This window comes from Canis lupus, chromosome 1 (assembly GCF_011100685.1).
Source record: "Canis lupus familiaris isolate Mischka breed German Shepherd chromosome 1, alternate assembly UU_Cfam_GSD_1.0, whole genome shotgun sequence".
NCBI lineage: Eukaryota > Metazoa > Chordata > Mammalia > Carnivora > Canidae > Canis > Canis lupus.
The window spans coordinates 1,174,744-1,189,478 of NC_049222.1; the positions used below are offsets into that span (position 1 = coordinate 1,174,744).

The following is a 14,735-nucleotide window of genomic DNA, read 5'->3' on the forward strand; positions in this document are numbered from 1 at the left end:
GACCCTCAGTTTGTTTCCTAGAGTTCAGAGTCTCTTACGGTTAGCCTTCTCTGTTTTTATCTTTAGTTTTCCTTCCTTTCTTCTATGTTCATCTGTTTTCTTTCTTAAAATCCGTATGAGTGAAATAATATAATTGTCTTTTTCTGACTTACTTCACTCAGCATAATACCCTCCAGTTCCATCCATGTCGATATAAATGGTAAGATTTCATCGTTTGATGGCTAAGTGATATTCCATTGTCTATACAGACCACATCTTCTCTATCCATTCACCTGTCATCTGGGCTCTTTCCTTAGTTTGGCTCTTGTGGACATGGCTGCTGTGAACATTGGGGTGTAGGGCCCCTTCAGATTACTACATCGTTATCTTTAGGGTAAACACCCAGTAGTGCAATGTTGGGTCATAGGTTAGTTCTATGTTCAACTTTCTGAGGAAACTTGGAGAAGGTTTTACAGAAAAGACCGGCGCTGAGCTAAAAGGGAATAAAAGGGTTGGGGGGGCGGGCAGCATGCCTGAGCTTCACTCAGGGAAGGCAGGTGGTCAGCAAGGCTCTAGAGCTCAGAAGGTACAGATGTACGTAAGTGGAATGAAAGTAGATATACACCTAAATACACTAAGAGTCCACTGCCACACACACAAGAATAAACAAAATGTATAGTCTCGGGTCCTAAGAAATAGAAAATCTAGTAAGGTATGAAAGTAGTTTAAATTGGTACATGTAAAATTCTAAATCATGTTACTAAACTTTTGAATGGGTGTGGGAAAACTGTAGATTTGAAATAAGTGTTTTAGGGAGAAATAAATGGAACATCAGTGTTCCAGATAAACTGAACCAAAGAAAGCCTGGAGCTACAAGAGAGTCAGACACTGTGTAAAAGGCAGCGGGACCCCAGCAGTGTGCCAGGACCTGGAGCCCTTGGAGGGCTCTGAGAATGCAGCCCTGCTCTGTGCCAGTTAGGAAGACATGGGCAAACTCAGGACGCTCTTCAGGGAGACTCATCCTCTTGCCTTCTATTCAGAATGATGTCGGCCCATCTCCTCAGCATCCAGAACAATCAAAATATTAATCACAGGGTCAGATATTGGGGTGAATGGCAACAAGGTAAGTCAGGACTTCCCCAACACTCAGAACTGTTTCGGCTGTTTTGTGCGGGCCCCTGTAAAATACTGCATGTGCTATGCAGCAGCTAGCGCTAAGAGGGCTGTGTGCGTGGACTTACACATACAGCATTCTCCACAGCAACAGGAAATACATGTATGAGGAATGAGCACAAATATTTTGTGTCAATATGTGAGAGGAATAAATATTCCTATTGGAGGATTAGCATTTCCTTCTGTTCATAAATAAATAAAAGTATTTATTATGTGCAATTTGATACACCTTAAAATGAAGTGTCTCTGGTAGTCTAAGAAGAAAGAAATGGCAAAGGTATAGGAGACAAACCACCCCAAAGCAAGCAGGTGGTGACTATGTCAAAATATTAGTAAGAAAGCTAACCAGGCAAAAAGGACCACAGGAAAAGGTTGAAGGTTTTCAAAGTTGAAAATGCTTTTCAAAGTTGGAAAAGCTGAGCTCAGCTCTCTACCCAGAGGTTGACAGTGACCACAGTGAAACCGGCAGAGGAGAGGAGGGCTGGAAGGAAGCACCTCACAGCACCCTCACTACTGTGCCCTATACGCACAGCGATACGGGATGAGCACTTGCACAAGAGGCCACCCTGCCTTCAAGGACAGGTGAGGACACTGGGCCTTGTGAACCTATGCTGTATACAATGCAGCCAGTGGTGGGTGCTGGGCAGGGCCAAGGAACTCTCAGTTTTCCTGAACTGGCTGAAATAAAGTATTCGCTTTTTACTTGTGTAATTAAGTATGCAGAACGTGAGCCTGAGGCCACTAACACCATCTGTATAACCAGGTGAGGAAGACCTGGCAGAGAATGGCATTTAACCAGAAGAAAGCAGAGTCTACAGATGGGGAGAAGAGCCACACCGGGCACTGGGCTTCCTGTTCAAGCCTCACCCAACAGGTTGCTCAGCTAATCTTTGCACTGATATGATACATAAACAAATTCCCCCTTTGACTTATACTTAGTTTAAAAACTGCACCTGGGATCCCTGGGTGGCGCAGCGGTTTGGTGCCTGCCTTTGGCCCGGGGCGCGATCCTGGAGACCTAGGATCGAATTCCACGTCGGGCTCCCTGCATGGAGCCTGCTTCTCCCTCTGCCTGTGTCTCTGCCTCTCTGTCTCTCTCTGTGTGACTATCATGAATAAATAAATAAAATCTTTAAAAAAAAAAAAAAAACTGCACCTATAGATCTTTCATGAAAAAGTACCATAGTCTAGTTAAAAGGCAAATGAGGGAATGCCTGGGTGGCTCAGTGGTTGAGCACCTGCCTGCCTTTGGCCCAGGGCATGATCCTGGAGTCCTGGGATTGAGTCCCACATCGGGCTCCCTGCATGGAACCTGCTTCTCTCTCTGCCTATGTCTCTGCCTCTCTCTCTCTCTCTGTCTCTCATGAATAAATAAAATCTAAAAATAAATAAATAGCAAATGAGATAAATATATTTGCAATTATGAAAGAGCTACTCATTTTTATGTTAAAAGACAACACAAATTGCTTCAAGAAGATGAATGTAACAAGAGCCAGAAGGACAAAGGCATGAAGAGTGAATTCAGATACTGGTACAGTATTTTCAATACCAACTTTACCCCACGAAGGAACAGAAGGGGCCTCCTGAGGCCACAGCAAGAATGAGGTGGCCACTGAGGTGGGCTCAAGGCAAGAATGCAAACTCACAACCCCCCGACTCCAGAGCCTGAGAGCTCTACCTGCAAGTAGAGACTAACTCTCATGGGCCAAAGATGACGATAGTGTTGTTTTATAACTTCTAACTTTGAAGTAGTTTTTAGTCTCAGAAGTAGCAGCAAAACCAGAGGTGCCCAGGTGGCCCAGTGCTTAAGACCTGTTAAGCATCTGCCTTTGGCTCAGAGCATCATGCCCTGGGCCAAAGGCAGGCAGGTGCTCAACCACTGAGCCACCCAGGCAGTGAGAACAAGGGTGCTCTTGAAGAGCACGAGGAGGAAGGCCCTATTCTAGAAAACACTGACTCAGGACAAAGGTATATGGGTTCAGGCGAATTTGTTCTCTGCTCGGGAAGAGAAACCACTCCCAGGATAACAACACGGACGACTCAAAGTGGCCTGTGAGTGTGTGCACCCTGGCGCACGACAGAAGAGTCCTAGGTCATTGGGGGACAGTCTTTCTGACAAGCAATGCTGAGACAATTGGAGTTGGAAAACAGTGATATGTGAAAATCCTGTTTCGCATTATTTAAAAACCACTGCTTCTAGCAGTCAAAAACAACCCTGCAACACTTTTAGAAGCTAACACAGGAGGATAGCTCCATCATCCAGGGCCCAGAAAGGCTTCTTACACAACATATGGAGAGTGATAACCAACAGCAAAAGACATTTATAAACTGGACTATGTAAAATTAATGTCTTTTTCATAACTTCACCAATAGCACAAACTCAAGCTACAGATGTTTTACTAGTAAAACGTGGACCTGAAAAGAACACCCAGATCACATGAGTAACTACGAACTGCTCAGTAGGTTAGGAGAGCTGGGGAATGTCTTCTGTGACCAGAGGCCCTGCTCTCTGGGCCTGTGGGTCAGGCCTGTGGCCTCAGCACGTTTGTAGGATTTGGGGAGTCCAGTGAGTTTTTCTCACAGAGAGTTTTTTCAACTTCCAGCCTGAGCCAGCAGTGCTTCTGTTGACACATTCTCACAAACTGTGGGTCTCCCATTGCATGTCACAGCGGTCCACACCACTTGACAAGAGGCCCCTATGCAGCTCTGTCCTAGATAACCCAAGCCCTCCAGGCTCTTACTGAGATGGGGGAGCAAGTCCAGGAGTCACACACCTAATCTCTCCAGCAAAATGCTGTCCAGACACACCCTTCGGCTTTCTTTCCTAGGCATGCTTGCCAAACCTTCAAGTCTCTAATACTATCATCTTTGGCGATCTGAATAGGCTGCCAACTTCCCCCACCATCAACTGGTTTCCTATGTTGGAAATGGTCTTTTCCCCAGGCACTCCCCAAGCACGCTAAACAGAAAAGGAGGCCCTACAGAGATGTTAATGGAGATACTTTCTAAGTTCTGAAGCAAACATACCCGTGTTACCTGACATTTTCGATACTGGGTTCTTACGGTGCAGCACGAGTGGTGCCCTAAGCAGAGCTGGGTACTTACTCCTTCAGGCAGCTGGGTAGTACACAGAGGGCCAAATGAGGAAACCCCTGCCACCCCAGGCACACAGACCCCACCAACAGCAGCACCTTAGACCAGACGGCGCCCAAGTGCTTCTCAGAGGGGGCAGTCATCACTGCCGGTGTCATTTCACCTCTACTGCCCACATGCACCTTCTGACTCAGCACTGACAGGACAGCTTTCTGGACGATGTGCTGGACTGTCACACAGCACCCTGAAGCGTGTGAGCAGAAGAGGTACTGCAGAGACATGCACTGCGAGCGCCCGGCCTACCGGTATGTGTTTTGTTATGGTGACAGGAATAATGCAGGGAATATATGTCCATTTCAATTACATGAGTTAAACCTTGTAATATTTTCCTTGAAGGACACAGTAAATTATATCAAGTGACTCAAAAATATTTTACTCTGTAAAGAAAAATTTCTATGATTTTAAGTTTATTAAATTTGAAAAGCCTCTGAACCCAACCTACCAAGCAGAAACAGACTAGACACAGAGGGCAAGCAGGTGGTTGCCCGGGGAAGGGGATTCACAGGTCACTAAGCCTGCAGTAACTCTGCCCAGCAACCAACTAGGAGCATGTGCTAAGGTAGCGAGTCATCCAATTGTCAAGGTAGACACTGGGCACTAAAAGGAACAGTCAGCTGTCCATCCATTAAAAGCATGTTTTAGGTCAACAGAGGAAAAAGCACTTAACTTTCCACGACTGTGCATTTTGAAAAAAAAATTTTTTTTAAACCTCCCCTTATTAAATTGAAAAGAACGTTTACCAAATACTAAGATGTATTATTATTTGTATCTTAAATGATATAAATTCCTTGCAAAAGGAAAACAAACCTGGTTGAATCGAACATAAACACGAATTCCCTAAATTAGCATCATACATTTTTTAGATTTTATGGTTTTCATGCCTTCTCCTTAATCTGTATAACTGCATTCTGGAACTGTGGAAAACTAGGAAAAAAGCATTATGTTGAAGTTGGCGTGAGACATTATGGAGCTAAACAGGGATGCAGGTATAATTCTGCCTAGTAAGTCTCTCCACATTTGACTGAACATGTAAATATAAAACTACTAACTGAAAAACCAGAACAAGACAGACTTGCAGAAGATGTAGAGAGAAAGGGAAGGGAGGCTTCAAATGCTAGTTTTGGGAAAAATACCCACTGCTGTGCTGCATCTGGCAGTGAACTAACTCTGTGTCGTATTACTGTAAGAGTGAGAAAACTAGCGATGGAGACTCATCACATTTGTAAACTTCTTTCCTTCAGGGCCCTTCTTTCCACATACTTCCATTGAGGATATCATATGTGCTGTGCACCACTCAGGGAACTGCAGGAGCGGCAGTAAATCAACAAGGCAGCAACTGACCCAAGGCCCTCTCTGCTGGGTCCCATGATGTCTGCTTGCAGCACTGGGCAACATCCCCAGTGCAGGTCAGGATGTGTGCATCCATACCAGAGACTGCCTGCAAGGCCATCCCAGTGGAATGGGTCAGTTCTGGGATGATGATAAATAGCTATATTCTGCCTATTACCACTTACCCAGGGAGTTTCTGGGAACAAAGATCTGTCTGTCCCTAGTGCCCGCTGCTGGCACCCGGTATGTGTCCATGTGGTGATGAGGCCGCTGCCTGACAGCTGGACAGACCATCTGCACACTCGCAGCTCCTCAGAACAGGTAAGGGGTCTGCTCAGTAAGGGTGTGAGGGCCCTAGGACACACCCTGCACTGTTTTAGGCACTGGGTCAAACAAAGTCCCTCACACCTCATGGAGCGTGGTGAGCACAGAGCACCAGAAAACAAGACAAGCATCAGGACTAGTGGAGATGGCAGCAGGATTCAAACAGGGTGACAGGATACCAAGTGACTGGTTGGCAGTGAGCACTAAGCATTCATGCGGCGCACATGGCTGAGAAGGGCCAGCCTGGCATGTGGTGTGGCGGTGGAGAGAAGACATATGGAGCTGGGAGGCAGGCTGGCCACATCAGGTAGGACACTGAGGTGATCAAGGGTTGAGTGTCTACTGAGGCAGGAGCTCCAGTTACATCAGGAACAGCCGCAAATGCATAAGACTGCGTGTTCTCAGAGGAGTGGAGACAGGCTCCCCATCTCAAACAGCAAGTGGGGCTGGTTGGGCTCGAGTGGACTGTGCATAGGATGCGGTCGTGGATGCGGGCCCTGCCTTCATGAAGTATGCAAGTGAAAGAGACCCCACTTTTAGACAAACTTTTGGAGAAAGCTGGTCTGTAAAGATATGCCTTTCCCTTCAAAATGCTTATTACATCCTTGTGCATGAGTGTTCTATTCTATTCTACTCCGTTCAGGGTTACAGAAGATGGTCATTCTAGCTTTATGATTTATGAATGATTTATTAGGTTTTCATTGCTCATTCATGTAAAAATTTTCAATCATATATATGAAGCATTTTTTAAAAATAAACTTTGTGGAAATATTTCAGAATGTACTTATACTGTAAGTATTAGTAAATTAAACTCAGTAGACATCTAATATTAACTATTTATATCCCAATCTCAAGTTAAATGGGTTATCATTTTGAAAAATTGTTCATATTAAAAAGACTGTCTTACTCAATACTTTATCTCACTTGACAGATATATTAGATGGTTTCTGAAATACAACTTCGTGACACATACAGATTCAAGGGTACTGGAAATAAAGTCTATCAGCAGTAAACAAAACTATGTTTCATCAAGAGATATCTCCCAATTCTTGAATATTATATTATCAAAACATTCATATAACGAAAAGTGTCAGATTTCTAGATTATTCTAACAAAACTGACTTAGGCCCCACAAAATTTTTTCTAAGCCTTCCTTAAAATTCATCAGAGTTCCTGGCTCCTTTCTCTTTATTTGCAGATAACTTCTTCCAGACTAAGAAAAATAAAATTTTAGTAAACTCATACTCAATGAAACCAGTTAGTTGTTTTATCTTAATTCTTAAACTTACCTGATGGGAATGATATAGGAAAAGAGAAGGAGGAACCGAAACAGGTTGCGGTACCATGGGCCTACAAATCCTTGTAAGGTTACCATAACAACCGAGAGAGCTACTAAAGCCACAAACAGTGCTTTGGTCAGTTGATTGAGCTCAAGATCCAACAAACCAACCTGAAAGAAAAACAAAAAGATGACCATAATGTCCCTAATATTACAAATCTGAATACATGATAGTGATGAATGACATACTTAAATTTCCTCTTGTACTGACCTGAACTCTAAAGAAATACAAAACAATTATTAACTTTACTTGTCTCCTGAAAAGCCTCTTAGTGATTAAAGCAGAATTTCTGAAAGGGAATCACAATCCCCAGAGAATTCCAGAAATAATTTACAAAGACATGAGTCCACAGTATCCAAGCACAAAACACCCAGGTCCTTTCTCAGGCTGAAGATGCTATGACAGGCGACTGGGGCAGATGGGGGGCACGGGATGGGGCGCAAGGACACCAGAGGTTTACTGAGTCCGTGGAGAGTGGACGTGTGTGTCCCTCTGCACATGCTATACCAGCTGATGCGTAAGTCCACCCCCACACAAGGGTTTTACGTTCAGAGAGAGGCCCCCAGGAACAGGACGGTGCCTGTCATGCCCATCTGCCAGGAATGACTCTGAAAACACCTTCTCTGAATTAAGCACAAAAGCAACAGACAAGGTAATTAGCTTGAATGAATACCTTTATTAACTTGCATAAATCCTACACTTTAGGTTCTCCCAGTAAGGTACACAACCTCAAATTCATTCTGTGGATCGTGTCCTAGGTGAGCAAAATGTGAGGGGAAGTTATATCCATGGGAATGAACTCATTTTGGGGTGCATTCTGTGTGGGATCTTGGAAACAGCGATAAACAGTGTTCATTCCTCAAATCAGAAGTGCACAACTTTGATCTTGAGCTCTGGTGGCCTGCACGCTGCCTTTCCTGGCTAAGTCGGTTGGTTGAAGGAACACAGTGTGGTACACAGCACACACACACACATAGTGAAGGAACACAGCACGTGGGTGCACACAGGGGTGGGGTCTTCAACTTTGCCAAAAAAGGCTTCCCAAGCACACAGAGGGAGAGGTGAGGTCACGTAGCAATGATATTTCCTTGGGAATCCAAATGTAGGCTAATTTGAATGCTGGTTCAGCTACCTGACGGTATGACCTAGGGCAGACAGCAAACCCATTTTCTTATCTGCAACAAAATGGGGTTAGAAAAGTGCCTCTAGGGCGCATAGTGGCTCAGTAGGTGAAGCGTCTGCCTTCATCTCAGGTCATGGTCTCAGGGTCCTGGGGATGGACCCCGCTTCTCCCTCTCCTTCTGCCTCACCTCCTTTCTCTGTCAAATAAATAAATACAATCTTTAAGGAAAAAAAGGAAAAAAGTGCCCCCATAACAAGACTCAGCGGGTTAAAGGAGATGAAGCACAGCTCCTGGTACCAAGCAAGCCACACGTGCGATTTGCTGTTCTTGTTACCAGTGACATTCCACAAGGAGATCTGAATCCGTGCTTCCCACTTCTGTGGGCTTGTCCTTACCCTGGCTGCCCTTCACTCCCAAGCTGGGACTGGCTCCCTGCCTGCTGACCTGGTGGGCGCCTTTTGGGCCCTGCAGAAGCCATGGTCACTCCTGGGGACTGCCAGTCGCAGCCCAGCAGGTGCCCAACACCCTGCCTGCTCCTCACACATGGGACCCGGACAGATAAACCCGGACGAGACCCTCAGCTCGCCTCCACCAAGCTCCTCCTCAATCTTCTACAAATTGTGAAAGAGAAGAATTTAAAAAGTGGTTGCCATGACTTTGGTAAAATAAATGAGACGCTACTTTGAGAATTACTAAGCTAATAATACGTGGTTTACTTTTTAGTGCCTTTTGAAAATTCCTAATTTTGGCCAAAACAAGGTTAGCTTTTCCGTCTCAGTATTTAATTTCCATCTAATTGTGATTAATATCTGCCACAAATCTGCATGGGAACATCAGAACCTGTAGTCAGAAAAAACCCACAGAACTGTCAGAAAGTTCACTTAAGTGCAGCTATGAAGAAAATCCACTCATTAAACAAGTAAATGTCAATGTCTACTGAATTTTCTGCTACAGTGTGAGGTTATGAAAAATGAGTCAACGCTGAGATTTTACCTGCAGAAAACAGCCAGTCTAGTTGAAAAAATAGCTGAACACCAGTGACAAAATTATAAAACACCAAGTTTTCTTGTCTAACCCAGCTTGTAGGTAAGTCATATTCCTTCACTGGTGCTGTTGCTGCTGCTGCCAGACGCCGGATGCCACTCCATGGCCTTAAGAACAGCCTAGAGTCATGAGAACCACAGAAGCCACAAGCCCTGACATTTGTCTAGAGCTTGGCTCCTACCTGCTCACCTGCCCGGACACTGCAGGGACCAAGAAGGCCCCGCCCCTGCCCACCCCGTGGCCCCAGGGCAGGAGGCCAGAGCCCTGGACCTCAGTCCAGACCAGAACATTCACATCCTGCACAACCTCATCACTGAGACTTTAGGTCACACCCCGCTCTCAGTTGCGTCCCCGACACCCACTCAAGTTTGCAGGGGGGGCCCGCAGGTGGCTTCGGTCCTGCACCAGGGGTCACCTCTGGGCCAGGGGTCACGGCGCTGCTCCCCGCTCTCCCCCAAACCACAGGCAGGCTGCACTGGAGCCCTGGCTGGCTTCTGGAAAGTTCGGCAGGGATGCCCGTTCAGGGCTGCGCTTCCTTTGAGAAGCGGGCAGCTGAAGAGCCCAGCGCCGGATTTATCAAGTGCATTTAAAGAGCAGCACAAGGAGGACAAATATCTTGCAATTTCCGCTACTTCAACTACTACATAGTTTATGCTTGAATTATTGAGAAAAATAGGTTTTTGGATTAGAATGAAGAAAAATGAAGCCGAGGAAGTAGAGCATGTTTCAAAGCACAGACCCTTCTGCTGTGACAAAGGAGGACTGAGTGTCAGGCCTCGCTGAGGGTCAGATGAAGTCATTATTCATTCAGTCAGGGAAAAAAGACTCAATTACCTCAACCTAAAGATGCTATCAATGAATGCAAAGTGCATATTTTACTCTATTCATCCAAATCCCATTAAAAAGTGAAAGGAATGATTTAATCTGGCCTTGCAGAGTTGGTCTTTTTTCTGTAATAAAATAAAGAATCACTGTCTTGCAAAATGCAAAGCACTACCTCACACTCTCTCTGCATCCCAGCAGTGAAAAACTGTAAAAGCTGCAACAGAACAGTCAGAAAGGAATACAAAGTTTCCTTTGAAAAAAATACCACATATTGGACCGAAATGAAAAGCAGCCCCCTGCACACTGAGAGGCAGATAACTGGAAGTATTAATACCTTTCTGCCTGAGGAGGCAGCCCACCAGGGGCTGTCCTCCCACACCCTTGGGATCCAAAGGGAAGGGTCATCACTTTCAACATGTAAGTTTACAGAGTAAAATACAACTTTTTGGTAATGGGTTGTTCCTTGCATTCTTTCAGGTAGCCTTTGTGGAACTATGATGATTCTTCCTGGAAAATAACTGCAACTGCACTATAGTATATAGTATGATCTAAAAAAATTTCTTTTATCTATTCTAACAAAGTCTACTTTTAGGTAACAGTTAATATTTTTACACTCATTTCTCTAAAACACTTAAAAAGTTTCTTCAACTCACTTAAAATGCAATCTGGACTCTTAAAAACAATATTCAGTAGAATAACTAACTTGTAAACTTACAGGTTTTATAAAGAAGATGGTAGCTTCACTTTTAATGTGAATCTCTTTCTTTAAAAATTTTCTTGAAACACCTGAACAAGCCAAATACCTTTTGCTATGACTATAAAACCCTTCCACCCATAAAATGTATTATTAATCACTCAAAGTAATTATGACTGTATAAGAAAAGGTAAATTAAGTACACTAGCAAGCAGTTTTCAACATTTATTGTAATTTCTTATATTAGTAAGGCAAATTTTTTTCTACTTGTCATAATATTTGTTTTATCTGAAACAACTGTGATAACAAAATTAAATACGCTACTGGAAATTTTAATCTCCAAGGGAAAATTTGTGCATAATGTCTAAGACACCACAATGGTTCTGCAAAGGGGCTGTTCTAGCATAATGAACACAATAATTGCCTGTATAATCTAAAATGCTACTAATGGCAACGATCACAAATCCATTTAGCTCCTCTTTAATTTATGTACCAAGTTTTAAATAGCTAATGGTTCTCAGTAAAATAATAGTTTATACCAACAATAATGGGTAAATACGGTATTCTCCTGCTTTAATCAAGAGAAGATCAGTCAGGTTTTTGTAAATGGACGAATGAGGGCCAGCCTTATCTCTGAGACGCAGCGCCATCCCATCCATCTCAAAGTTAAACCCTTATCGTGCTACTAGGTCCCTAAGAAGTCAATGTACACCCCAAACTGGAACAAAGGTCTCATGCTACACAAACTTAGTAAAAGACGAGATAGCAGGCATCGTCATCAGTAAGTGCTGACCATGGTATGATCCTTGGATTAGCATGATGTGAACATCAAAATGCTTTTATCATTCTTTCAAAACTCACATTTAACTTATTTGCTACACAGAAGTATTTGAGAATAGCAAAACAATAAGATGTGAAATGTCAAAAAGCCAACATAAACTCTTGCAAAATGCTAAATATTATTTTAATTTGTCTCATAATTATCCCTGTACATGTATCACATTTTGAAAAACAGAAAAGCCTCTAATCTAATACCATAATAGCTAATACCGTAATAGCTAATTTACTCAAGAAGACTCTACACAGGCAGAAGTATGTACAGCTTTATACATGAGAGATTACTTAGCGGAAAAAATAACGTTGTAAACATTGTTTTATTTCTTAGCAGCTTAACTACTCTTGGATTAGCCCATCAGTTTCTTATCATCCAGAATTTGGATCTACATACATAACTGATAAAGGGCTGCACTTTAACCTAACTGAAATTCCTAGAAAAAGCACATCCTTTTAAGTATCTTTGAAACAAATCAGCCCTATATTTTCCACTTTTAGTACAATCTTAAAAAACAATAAAAAATAAGTAATCTTCAGACCTTCATTTGTACTTAATATTTCAAATAATTGAAAATCATATACTAAATCTAACTCCTAATCTTATAGCAATAACTTTTTCCATTTTGGAGTTTAAAAGTATTAGTTTTTAAAAAGTGATGCTATATAGCCTTTTATTCTTTTTTCAAGTCTGTTTATTTACTCATCTTTGGACATGAACTACTAAGTCTTAAGTGTCTGCTGCACACACAGGCTGGTTACGCACTGCAGACATGTCTGAGCTATTATTGCTTATCGCCTCAGTGATCTGCGAAATAAGCAGCGTTTCTCTGAGCCATTTTAGTCTATTGGCTCAATAATCTGTGCTTTAAAAGCTCCCTAAGTATGTATCAGTACGACAATTCTTAACGTTACAATATATCACCTTAATTTTTAAAAATCAAAATGTATATTTACACAATACACATTTTAAAGTCAGTTGCACGAGAATATTTCATATCCTACATTTTTACCTACCAACAAATTTGTCTGACTCTTCTATATTCAGCAATGCAGTTTGCTCCCCGTGCTTACTATAGTTGTTACATAAGATGGTTTTCCTTGAATGTTGAACATTTAAAAAGAAAATGGGGTTGTTATATTTTTTAAACAACAAAAAAAGTACTAGTGTGAGAAGAGCTATTCAGCAAGGACATAAAACCACTTTGCATATCAATAGAAGAAACTTAGAAGACAGGAGACTCAAGGTAAAATCCAAATAAGCCTGGTTTACACAAACTTGGGACTGATCCTACATTGTCAGACCACTTGTCAGCTGGCCTACAATAAACATGCAGTAAAAGGTGAAATCATTCCTAAAATCTGCAAACATATTACCTTCTAAGTCTGAAGGGGCTCCGTGAGTGCAGAATGAAGCTGTTTTGTCAAACTGCTCACCCACCCTGTGGATCATTTGAGAAATTTCAATATTGGCTTTAGTATTTTGGACATGACACACAGCCACAGGATACTTTTTATAACTGATGAAAATGCCAGAAAATTGCAGATTGTCCAGGAACAGATGTGTATACACGAGCACATATCTGATTTGTTTTTGCAAAATGCAGGGTTACTTTATGGTCACAAAGGACAATTAGGTCATGTCTGTGAAAGTCTGACAGGTTCCTCTGTCATATTAGAACCTTTATTAAAGTATAACCAATATATCAGAAGTCATCAAATTTATTTATTTTATTATTTTTTTAAAGATTTATTTATTTATTCATTCAGAGAGAGAGTGAGAGAGAGGCAGAGACACAGGCAGAGGGAGAAGCAGGCCCCATGCAGGAAGCCCGATGCGGGACTCGATCCCGGGTCTCCAGGATCACACCCCAGGCTGCAAGCGGCACTAAACCACTGCGCCACCGGGGCTGCCCAGAAGTCATCAAATTTAAAGCAATGTAATAGCTTCAAAAAATTTGTAAGTTTAATTTTTAACATTATAAATTATTTCAAATACTCTTATATACAACCTTTAACACATCAATGCCATATTTAAGACAAAAATGAGTATGTACAAACATGGAAACTGCAAACTATTTGGAAATTTAATGTGTACTCTATGTACACAAGGTACATTAAAATCAGACACTGAATATTAAATAAACCCCATAATTTTCTAATATATAGTACTCCTAATTTTACTTTACAATAATCCAAACGATTTATTTGAGAACTGGGGACGTGAGAAGACTAAAATGTACATGCCAGCACTTTACTGAATATAACTCGTGTGCACTGCTGTCATGATTCCTGTTAATATCTTGCGGCTGTGTTTACACTAAGATTCCTAGCTGCAAGAGACAGCAAAAGCAAAGGGGTGGCATGTTGTAGTTGAGACAGCAGAGGGTGCTCATGTTTGATGCTTTTCCCTGAATCCTGAAAGCCTGCTGTTTGAATGTAGAACTTCGATCTCAAATTCAGCCAATTCAGTATACTGAATACACAGTATGTTTGTATTATATGTAGATATAACTTTTTTGCCAAAAAGGGTTACCCTAAGCATCTGTTTTTGCCCTGCAGAATTCAAGACAGAATTGATAGACTTTAACATGTTGGACTGTGCACACGAAGGAATTTCCTGAATAAAAAGGTACTGTTCTGGAAGGAATCATGCTCAGAAATCTGACATCCAGAACACATTCAGAATATTGCAGGGAATCAGCACAGTATGAGGGTACTAAGGCTTCTGAAGATTTAGACGTAGAAACAACTTCCATTGATGGTTTCAAGATCCTGTATATATTTCCCTTAATTTTGTCCTACCAGTATAAGAAGCTATCAATTTTAAATGGTTTTACCAAGACTACTCACCATTTAAAATAATTACTTCAATAACCTACACTCTTTACTGACATCAGAAACCTTAACCTCATTCATA

The 14,735-nt window shown here is 42.2% G+C and overlaps 1 protein-coding gene across 7 annotated transcripts in view; it reads right to left on the minus strand.

The window, feature by feature from the left end:
• Positions 1 to 14,735, minus strand: part of ATP9B (ATPase phospholipid transporting 9B (putative)) — a 237,520-nt gene that overhangs the window by 66,466 nt on the left and 156,319 nt on the right. For all 7 annotated transcript variants that reach the window (XM_038525733.1, XM_038525732.1, XM_038525735.1 and 4 more), the window contains one exon: positions 7,248 to 7,408. In XM_038525733.1, the coding sequence (XP_038381661.1) occupies positions 7,248 to 7,408 (161 nt within the window). The remainder of the gene's footprint in view (positions 1 to 7,247; positions 7,409 to 14,735) is intronic.